Raw genomic sequence first — 10,709 nt, 5'->3', positions numbered from 1 at the left:
ATAATTTAATTTAATTAAATGACCTGAAATAAACACTGCTATTGTGATTACATTACAAATTACATTTCATTAGGACTTCAATGACTATTATAAATGTATTAGATTATTTCACGATTTCATGGTTAATATTGAACGGATGCAATGTTTAGTTGTTTTTTTTTATTTCAAGAAAGGTGGCAATTCAATTTAATGGTCATTTGGATACTATCGTTTGTGGTGCTTGTGTTTCTAATATTTTGTCCACCCCATTCCCATCAGGCTAAATATTAGATACACCCCTCAGTATAGTGCAATACAATTCATCAGCAGCACAAACTGCAGCTTCCAAAATGATCATATAGTTGAATTAACGCCTCTCAAAAACTGAACATTATAAACTTTCATGTAAGCAGGATTTATTTTTGTATAACACTGAATCAGATTTAGCCATGTGTACCTAATTATCTGTGTTTTTCAAGTCTTACTACTTGATTTAACATAAGACGGTGCAGAAGCTGGTTACAGGCCAAATGATATTTAGCATTTTATACTGTAAAAGCAGTGCTACAGAAATAATATTAATTCACCAGGGTCTCAACACCACTCCAACCAATATCCCCTTTTTTTCCACCACACTCTGTTCCCTATTTACAATGTCAAGTTTAAACTAAAGGAAATACTAAAAGAAACAGTCACGTGTATTTTGATATGAAAAAGACTGGCTGCTTTATTGTCATGTTAATGTTCGGCACAATCAACGGAGAATTGAGGCGCTTACGGTGAAAGTCGGATTCATGATCATCTTCCCCTGCTCATACTGAGAGACACCGTCGACGCAGTCCTGAAACCCAGTTACAATTACACAAACTACACAAATTACCAGTAGACACGACACTAATCTTGAAGGACGTTATCATCTCACCAATGTTTGGGTCCATATTTACATATATCATTTACAAAAAGGGCACCTCTCAACATGTGTGACTACAGATACACAAGATTAAACAGCCAAGTACCTGTTGGTGAAATGCATCGTACTGGTAGTGTACAGTGTAATACAAACAGCAGCATGAATGATAGTGATAGATGTTTCTGGGTTTCAATTATTGCATAAAGACTTCTTGTCTAAAGTCAGATAAGTAGCTTATGATACAGATGAATGCAAGTTTAAAATTCACATAAAAGACAAGATGATCCTTTTGGGGTTGTCTGGGGCTGCTGCAGGACAGTGTTTCTCAGTACTCCTCCCCTCCTGTCAGTACTCTGCATATCCTCAGGAGTCCCGGCCTCAAACAGAGGGATTAGACCGATACATAAGACAGTCCTCCGGGTATGCTTATGCAACACAGTCCAGTTATTCATTAGAGAGTCCTGCAAGGACAGAAGAGAATGTAGATCGATATGAGTTGCAATTAAAATCTTTTATTAGTTTAGCTTCCGTCACCACAAGACACATAATACTCTTTGATAAAGCAATTAATTCGGTTTTTTTTTTATTATTATTTAGATGAAGAGATGGTGATAATAAAGGATGTAACATTAATATTCAGAGCAAATAATTTCTATCATTCCTCACAGGAGGTAACTTTGATGCATGCATACATACATACATAAGCTGAAGTCATAAGTTAAAGTGATGGTTCGGAGTAATTTCACCCTAGGGTCCTTTGCACCATGACCTTGAGTCAAACACCCCCCCAGAAGCCTTTTTCACCTGGGTCGAACATTGGGAGAGTTAGCGTAGTGTAGCGTTATCAGCTGAATAGCTTAGCGCAGAGGCTAATGGATCCGAAGTGTCTCTTAACATTACCCCACTAATAATGCCCGAAATGATACCAAACATTTACAGTAGTACAAATAGGTTATGCACTCATAAAACGATTGATTGTAAAGTTTGTAAGTACACCAGAAGTTTATGTAAATAACACTTGCCTGCTGGCTTCTGCTCTCTGCTGTTGTTGTTGCTGCTGTAAGGCGAGTGCTTAGGGCCGTCTACAAATTACAACACCGAAAAGAGATGCAACAAAAATATTTATTAATTTAACTTATTTTTTAAAGGAAGTGCTGTAGAATAACTAGCAGGAGACAAGTTATAATTGAGGTAAGTTTGGAGACATTACCTTATTTAATCATTAAATTAATATATATATTTTTGTTGCATCTCTTTTCGGTGTTGTAATTTGTAGATGTCCCTAAGCACTCTTACTGCCCGGTAGTAACAGCAGCAGCAGCAGAGAGCAGAAGCCAGCAGGCAAGTGTTATTTACATACACTTCTGGTGTACTTACAAACTTTACAATCCATCGTTTTATGAGTGCATAACCTATTTGTACTACTGTAGACGTTTGGTATCATTTCGGGCATTATTAGTGGGGTAATGTTAAGAGACACTTCGGATCCATTAGTCTCTGCGCTAAGCTATTCAGCTGATAACGCTACTCTACGCTAACTCTCCCAATGTTCGACCCAGATGAAAAAAGCTTCTGGGGGAGTGTTTGGCTCGAGGTCATGGTGCAAAGGACCCTAGGGTGAAATTACTCCGAACCATCACTTTAAGTCATAATCAAGAGGTCGATATACTGTAGGTTTATCAGGAATATTCATTTGGCTTATTGACCACCCAAAAACATTCATATTACAACATTTTCAAATTCATCGACTAAATCGATCGATCTAAAAAAGAATTCACAGATTACTTGCTAATGTAAATAATTGTTGGTTGTAGCTGACACAATAGTAGGTCAAATCTTTACAAATCATTGTAAATTGTTTGATACTGACTCTGTGGGATCCTTGCTTAGGGTGTTGCTCATATATTTGGTTAGTTATGTAATAATGATCTAATTTTGTGTCAGGCTCTACATTGGTAGTTACAGTGGTACTCACCCTTCTGCCAAGTTCCGTGCTCCGTGCTCATGCTCCTAAAGCCTCTATACCAAGCCTGCCTCCTTCAGTTTGCTAACCAGGTCTTCCACCGTCTCCACCTTCACTCCCGCCTGTCTCTGTGGCGGCTCATCCACTCTCAACACCTCCAACCGGGATGTGATGTCCACCCCCAAGTCTGCTGGCTTCATGTTGGCTATCTTCTTCTTCTTGGCTTTCTGAAAAGTAGGAAAACACAGGAGAAGGGTAAACTACACGTTCTGAACTATTTACTAGTATCTTAACTGTACGTTTCTTAATGTAACCTCCGCTACTGGAAACAAAGTCATTCTTCTACCCCCAGGACCAAGCTCCGCATGATGAAAAAAAAAAAAAAAACCTCAGCCCCTCCTCGCCTGTGAAATTACCTCCCAGGCCACCTGAGGGCTCCACAAACCACTGAATGATTCAAGAAGGGCCTAAAAACCTTTTTTAAGCAAGCATTCACGTAAATCCTAATTTTTTTTCTTTACTTCTTTGGTTTGCTTCTGTTTTTACCCTGTTCTTAAACTCCTGTAGCACTTTGGGATTGATTTTTCAATGAAAAGTGCTCTACAAATAAAATGTATTATTATTATTATTATTATTATTATTATTATTATTATTATTATTAGTAGTAGTAGTAGTAGTAGTATTACAGTCTGTTTGATAACAGTACCTGTCAATCTAACAATTAAGAACAGTGACTGCTATATAGAAAATGTTTAGTAAAATGTTGTATACATTTACTTAATAGTATATTTGTTTATTTTACCTATCTGTATAAAAAGGAGGTGTTTATAGAGTACATATTTCTATTACTCTTTTTTTTTTTCTATTTCCTATTGTATTTTTTTCTATTCTATGTAATGTGTATTGTTCTTATCCTGTTGTGTTTGAATGTTGAGCTGCTGTAACCAGGGAATTTCCCCAGGGTGGGATCCATAAAGTCTATCTTATCTAGCCTTTTTTTACAGTTTCATTTTCTGAATACAAAATCCAAGTTCATTCCTGCAAAGTATTTCATGCCTTATTCTTGCCTCTCCCTGCTACCTACCATGATGTTAGGCAGGGTGGCATATCTGGGGGTGTTGAGTCGAAGGTCAGCGGTAATCACTGCTGGTACGTTGATCTTAATAGTTTCCAGGCCCCCATCAACTTCTCTCACCACTTTAATCTTGTCTCCTTCCAACGACACCTCTGATGCAAATGTACCCTGTGACATGAAGATACAGTGCAAAGTCATAAACTTAAACACACAAACAAACAACGGTTGTCAAATCCTGTCCCATCTAGAAAACATTTTCGTACACGATCATTTCTAACTTTGCAATGGTGTGAGGATATTTAAGGTCATGAGACAGTCAATGTGCCACATCTGCCGAGTGGACTTTGCAACTACACTTTAATTGTAACTAATCCAGGGTAAATGTGTTTGATCATTTTATTTAAGAAGGGACACATCAATTAACATGAGCATTTGAGTCCAACATCTAAACTAAGGCATGGATACCCGACCCGAGGCCGACGGGTTCGGACAGATATTTAGAAATTATGGTCGGGCTCGGTCACAGCAGCGCGATAAGGCATTTGTTGTAAAATGGTGCTGCAGCTCCTGAGAGCTCAGTGTGTGTGTGTGTGTGTGTGTGGTAAGTGGGCAGAAGAGAGATAGAGAAAGAGGAAGCAGACGTGTTGTAGATGCAACCCGAGCAGAGTTAGTGGTTATTCATGTTATAACGTGGGCCCTGGAGGTAACGAGTCTCCCTTGGTTTTCTGATCACAGTCGGAAACGAAGCGATCAGGAAAGGTTAACCCATTGAACATTTTAACAGCTTATTAACATGCGCTTGTTGCCCCGTGTGCGCTAATGCGCTCATCTGTTGACATTTCCGAATGCCTTCCTACAGTTGCTTAACAAAAGCGGGCTTTCCACACAAACAAACGTAGCCTACATATGTCATTAGTATGAGGAAATAAATGAGATTTTAACTGTGTCGGGCTCGGGTCGGGCTCGGACACAAATTTCTTAATACCTGTCGGGCTCGGGCCGGGTTCAGTCACGGCTCTGTCGGACGCGGGCCGGCCTCGGACATAAAAATTCGGCCCGATCCGGACTCTAATGTAAACGTGCCAGATTTACAGACGGCTTTAATCTGCAGTCCCTGGCGGGTCGATGGCATATAAGCACAAATAAAGAACCATAAGCACAGACAAATCTCTTACTAATAATTAACTATTAATAATAATAATAATAATAATAATAATAATAATAAATAATATTTTTTAAGAATAAAAAATTGACGATAATAGGTCATGAGGTTGGTAATTTGTGATAATAGAGTAAGAATGATGTAAAATTTTCTGGATTTACATTATAATATGTGCCTCACACTGCTCAAACTTTACACTGTGAGAACTGTGAGACGTGTCAACAAAGTGCTCCATCTATTGGCCAGCCAGTGGAACTTCACCTCAACTGTCCTTGCAGCCCTTGACCCGATCTGTGGATCACAGCTGCTCTTACTGACACAAACTAGTCTCCGCTAACTTACTGGGGGGCAAACAGGCTGATATCAGCACTGCTACGTCACACATTTGACACTTTGTAAAAACAAACTGGAAGAAAAAGTTGGGGAAAAAAAGAGAAACTGACATGATCTCATTTACAGTGAAGATCACTTAAGAGTCAAGCCAACAGGCTGTTCTTATTTTAGAGACAGGTTGGCTTGGTCCTGTTAAGAATAACTGCATTAAAGTTAGAACTCACCTGAGGCCAGTCCAGTAAGGCTGCTGTCATCTGGCCAGTCTGATTGCAGTCATCATCGATTGCCTACGAAAGCAACACATTACAGTCATTAAAGGTAACAGTAGTGCACTGCACAGCAACTTCATCACAGTACGAGAGCAGGAAGTTTGATCTGATTTAATTAGTGAAATCAACCTGCGTTTTTTTTTTTTTTAACCTGTTTGCCAAGGATGATGAGTTGAGCTTCCTCCTTCTTGGCCAAAGCAGCCATGATCTTGGAGATCTGCAGGGGTCCCAAGGTTTCATAGTCTTTCCCAGTCACTTCCACATGAATGCCACGGTCTGCTCCCATGGCAAGGGCAGTACGGATGGTCTCCTAAGTTAGGGAGAAATATGGGTCAAAGAACTTGTTTTGAGGGGAAATTAGAATAATTAGGGGGTTCTGCTCCCCAGGTAAAATTTTACCCAACCCAAAAGGATTAAAAAACAATGTGGTAGGGGCTACAATTTATACCACATTTATCTCCATATATAATTAATAAATCTAGCAATGACTACTTATTGTTAATGAAAATAAGATGTGTTGCACACTCTGGCTCCATTTGCCTATCTCTTTTTATTCTGATGACGAGTCGGCCCTCGGGCCTTCTTCAAATCAACAATCAAAGACGGACACAACCACAGGTAACTTCTATAACAACTTTAACACATTATGCATAATACCTCCTTTCTCATGTTGGCTCGCTTCTGAAGTTGTCCTGATTAATTACAGCATGACTAATTAAACCCTCTGGAGCTAAAATTGTGGTTATACTGTATGTCACCGGCTGTTGTATACATGGAATTCCAACTATTTAATTAAATTATATTTTACATATTTGTGACATTATATTATGTACATATACATTACACATACATATAACACTTAATAACAGCATGATTCCACTAAAAATGTATTTAAGACCAGTGAAAACCTATAAAATAGTGAAACCACTAAAAAAGAACCCCTCCAAAAGTAGCCAACCTGCCACACAACGCTGTGGGTCTCCAGGACATTGGTTAACAAGGCAGGGGTGCAGAGTCCGGCCCCATCTCACCCACCTGTGCTTGCTGTGGACCGCAGCTGACAGCCACCACCTCCTTAATGAGCTTCTTCTCCTTCATCTTGACCGCCTCCTCCACAGCGATCTCACAGAAGGGGTTCATTGAGTGCTTAACACCATCTGTCACCACGCTACTGTTGTCCGGCTTTACCCGGATCTGAGGAGGAAGAAGGCCACGGGACAGAGTCACTACGGGGGGTTCCAGATGAATAACAAACAATCCAGATAGCCTGGATTCTAGGGCAAACTGTCAGACACGATGACAGAGAGACTCACACAGCACGGTGTCTTAAAAGGCAAGTGATGCATGTTTAAACAGGAGCCGTGTAGCTGGCAAAATATGTATTCATCTTTGGATAAGCTCTCATCTCCTTCTTTTTTTTTTTACTTTCATTTATTGGTTTACTGTTGGAAAATTATAGAAAAAACAACTTCCACACCAAACTGGAAAAACATTTCTTTATGGACTTGGCTTTGTGCAAATTGTTGCCACAAAGTAGGAAGCATACTCTTGTCTGTCTATTGTCATTGTATGATGAAGCTTTAAGAATTCCCTGAAACAGAACTGATTAACCTAGCCAAAAAAACTAACCAAAAGTACACAAACGTAATATGGGCAGAAGTGTCCATATAGTTCAAGCCATATAGTGTGTGTGTGTGGTCCGTGTACTTTTTCGTTCATTCGATTTTCATTTCATAAACAGGTATTGAAAAACAAAAAACGATGGTTATTTGATTTTCGTTTTAAAATACAACATTTGAAATTGAAATACAAGGCTTTTTTTCTTTTTCATGGTCGAAATAAGATAGGAGAAAGTTTAAATATGCTTTGATTTTCATTTTCTATTTTATATAACAAAAATAAAATCACTCGAAAACAGAAACGAAAAAAGTCTTGTTTTTTCATATTCAGAGACCGGATGTTGTCATTTCCAAGGCAACAGCGCCAGCCTAGCCTACCAGTGTTGCTTTCAGCCCAGGCTAAAATTACTTTGGAAACCTATACTCTTGATAATGCTTGGGGGGAATTTTATTTCATAATATCACATGTATTTATTCCCCTCTCTCCCTGCCTCTCTGTCTCTACCTGCCGCAGACAACTTCGCCCAAAGAGAGTCGAACCAGCTGAGGAAACAGACTTTCAGTTCACGGCTGTAACGTTACCATTACGCCACCGTTAACAATCCCAGCAAACTTTCTGTTGCTGCCGTTAAGCTTGCTGATCTGGCAGAGAGTCACCGGGGGTTCGGGATCAGATCATGGGGATCAGAACTCCGGTGCTGGGACTAATATTGTAATATTAGCTGCTGCTAGCTAGCAGCTAGCCACCAGCCCTGTGACCTCGGTCCTCGCGGTTCGCTCCCCGGGACTGACTCTGCAGAGCTGGCGTTACCCGCTCTATGATCAATGAGCAATGATCAAGGATTACCAAATTTCTCTCTCATAACCACTGAAAACTGTCAAAAATCTAACCCAATGGACGTAGCTGACATTAAGGGTTTCTGCTTCATTAAGGGATATTGTAAGGAAAAAGCTTAATGTACCTAAACAGTGATCAAAAAATCCAACCCAAGTCATGGACGTTATCTGACTGATAACTGACTGATATCTGATTGATCATTGTTTAGGTACATTAAAGTTGCTTTCCACGTTAAGCCGCTTTAGAATGTCCCTGCTGCAGCTGAGGGAATCTGTAGCCTTTTGCCCCCCTTTACATAAATATACATATGGCTATGAAATAGATCATGAAATACATAAATGAGGAAATACACATGAACATAGGCATTAGTCATAATAGTTAAATAGCCTAAATACATGTATGTTTTACTTATATTTATTTCGAGGGACTTTTATTTATTCCATCTATTTATATGCACGTTATATATTTAAAGGAAGTTTGGTTATCTCACAGACTCAGACTAAAAGCAGCTAGTGCATAAGTGCATCATAGCATATCACTATCTGCAAATAAAATAAAATATGAATAAATCACGAGCGCGGCAGATTCCCAGCTCAGCTAGAGCGGGTAACGCAGCTCTGCAGACGGACCAGATCGAGTCAGTCGTCCCGGGAAGCAAACCGCGGGGACCGAGGTTACAGGGCTGGTGGCTAGCTGCTAGCTAGCTGCAGCAGCAGCTAATATTAGAATAGACCCAGCACCGGAGGTCTGATTCCCATGATCTGATCCCGAACCACAGGTGACTCTGCCAGATCAGCAACAGAAAGTTTGCTGGGATTGTTAACGGTGGCGTAACGGTAACGTTACAGCCGTGAACCGAAAGTCTGTTTCCTCAGCTGGTTCGACTCTCTTTGGGCGAAGTTGTCTGCGGCGGGTAGAGACAGAGAGTCAGAGGGAGGCAGGGAGAGAGGGGAATAAATACATGTGACATTATGAAATAAAATCCCCCCCAAGCATTATCAAGAGTATAGGTTTCCAAAGTAATTTTAGCCTGGGCTGAAAGCAACACTGGTAGGCTAGGCTGGCGCTGTTGCCTTGGAAATGACAACATCCGGTCTCTGAATATGAAAAAACAAGACTTTTCTTCGTTTCTGTTTTCGAGTGATTTTATTTTTGTTATATAAAATAGAAAATGAAAATCAAAGCATATTTTAAATTTCTCCCATCCCCTGTTGACCATGAAAAGGAAAACATGCCTTGTATTTCAATTTCAAATGTTGTATTTTAAAACGAAAATCAAATAACCATCGTTTTTTGTTTTTCAATACCTGTTTATGAAATGAAAATCGAATGAACGAAAAAGTACACGGACCGTGTGTGTGTGTGTGTGTGTGTGTGTGGTGTGTGTGTGTGTGTGCTACATGTTATATAACTTTACATATGCAGAATACAAAGTTTAAATAAATAATAATTGCAACATTTAAGCCAGATCAATATGTGAAACATAATTACGAGAGTATAAATAATCAATAAGTCTTAATAAATGATGTAACACAATCTCACATAACAGCATATGTAAAGCAATAGGGGTGCACGATTCAGAAAATGTCACAATTTGATATTGATTTTTAGGCTCAGGATTCGATTCAAAATCGATTTTTGATTAAAAAACGATTCGATTCACAGTATGTAAATGTAGTTACGTTTCCCATGTGATTGCAGTAGACATACAAGAAAATAAAAATATAGCTATTTAAATCGATTTTTGGAATTCTATGAATCGATTTTGAATCGCGATACGAATTTGAATCGATTTTTTTTTCATCTTCCTGAAGGTAAGCAGAAGAACCTAGAGATGTGTCACTGCTAAGACCCTGCTCAGCTGAACAGCAGCTGAAGCTGTTGCGAACAAACAGCAAAACGGATATTGATTACGGTTTAGCCTAATGCTTTATCTCTGGTGAGACTGTGTTCTCGCTAAAGTGAAAGAAAAATTGAGATGACAATAATTGTGTGACTGTACCGTACACCATTGTGTAAAAGCTGATTTAAAGGCGAACATGTCAATAGTTCAGCGAGCTAGACATTAGGTTACATAACTAGAAAACATCAGCCTTACAGCTGTTCAGGTAATCAGCAGGAAGTCGTACATTGCAGTCTTGCTCTAACGACCATATGAGTTTAGCTGAAGACCGACAGGTTATCTGTCAAATACGTGAACAGTTAGTTGTGTTACTTAGCTCTTGTGCCACAGACAGCTGGTGTCAACAGGCTAACGTTAGCTAACGTTACGTTAGCTGAACACAGAAAGTCAAGTGAGTGGGTCAAGGAAAAATACTTTAAAACCCAAATACGCTCGTTGAAAGGATATTACCTTAACAGCGTAGTCAATGACACGCTTAACTCCGACGAGGACACGGCCAGACATTTTTGCTGAAATGTTTAACTATGCAGTAGTAGACAGCTAACGACCGCAATGAACCTTCACCCAAGGAGGAGAGGTCGGACTTATTTTAGGGTGATTCCAGAGGAGGAAGATGAGGGACCACCTCCCATTCCAGCCAATGAGAAGTGACGATATG

At 39.5% G+C, this 10,709-nt stretch overlaps 1 protein-coding gene across 1 annotated transcript; it reads right to left on the bottom strand.

Annotated features, from left to right (window-relative positions):
- Nucleotides 1-678: 678 nt before the first annotated feature.
- etfb (electron transfer flavoprotein subunit beta) lies at nt 679-10,648 on the bottom strand. The gene is made up of 7 exons (XM_039806634.1): nt 10,502-10,648; nt 6,727-6,885; nt 5,843-6,001; nt 5,647-5,709; nt 3,937-4,095; nt 2,865-3,079; nt 679-1,350 (listed from the first exon to the last, which is right to left on the bottom strand). The coding sequence occupies exons 1-6, from the start codon at nt 10,553-10,555 to the stop codon at nt 2,909-2,911; spliced, it is 765 nt and encodes a 254-aa protein (XP_039662568.1). The 5' UTR covers nt 10,556-10,648; the 3' UTR covers nt 679-1,350; nt 2,865-2,908.
- Nucleotides 10,649-10,709: the final 61 nt, after the last annotated feature.

This window comes from Perca fluviatilis, chromosome 7 (assembly GCF_010015445.1).
Source record: "Perca fluviatilis chromosome 7, GENO_Pfluv_1.0, whole genome shotgun sequence".
Taxonomy (NCBI): domain Eukaryota; kingdom Metazoa; phylum Chordata; class Actinopteri; order Perciformes; family Percidae; genus Perca; species Perca fluviatilis.
The sequence above is the reverse complement of the archived record's forward strand: the minus strand, read 5'-3'. Positions and strand labels throughout refer to the sequence as shown.

Bases quoted from the DNA above. Each gene is read 5' to 3' on its own strand.
- etfb (XM_039806634.1), bottom strand. From the start codon at position 10,555: ATGTCTGGCCGTGTCCTCGTCGGAGTTAAGCGTGTCATTGACTACGCT. The intron at 6,886-10,501 runs GTAATATCCTTT...CTTCCTCCTCAG, and splicing joins TCATTGACTACGCTGTTAAG to ATCCGGGTAAAGCCGGACAA. The intron at 4,096-5,646 runs GTGAGTTCTAAC...TTCATGTCACAG, and splicing joins CCTTACTGGACTGGCCTCAG to GGTACATTTGCATCAGAGGT.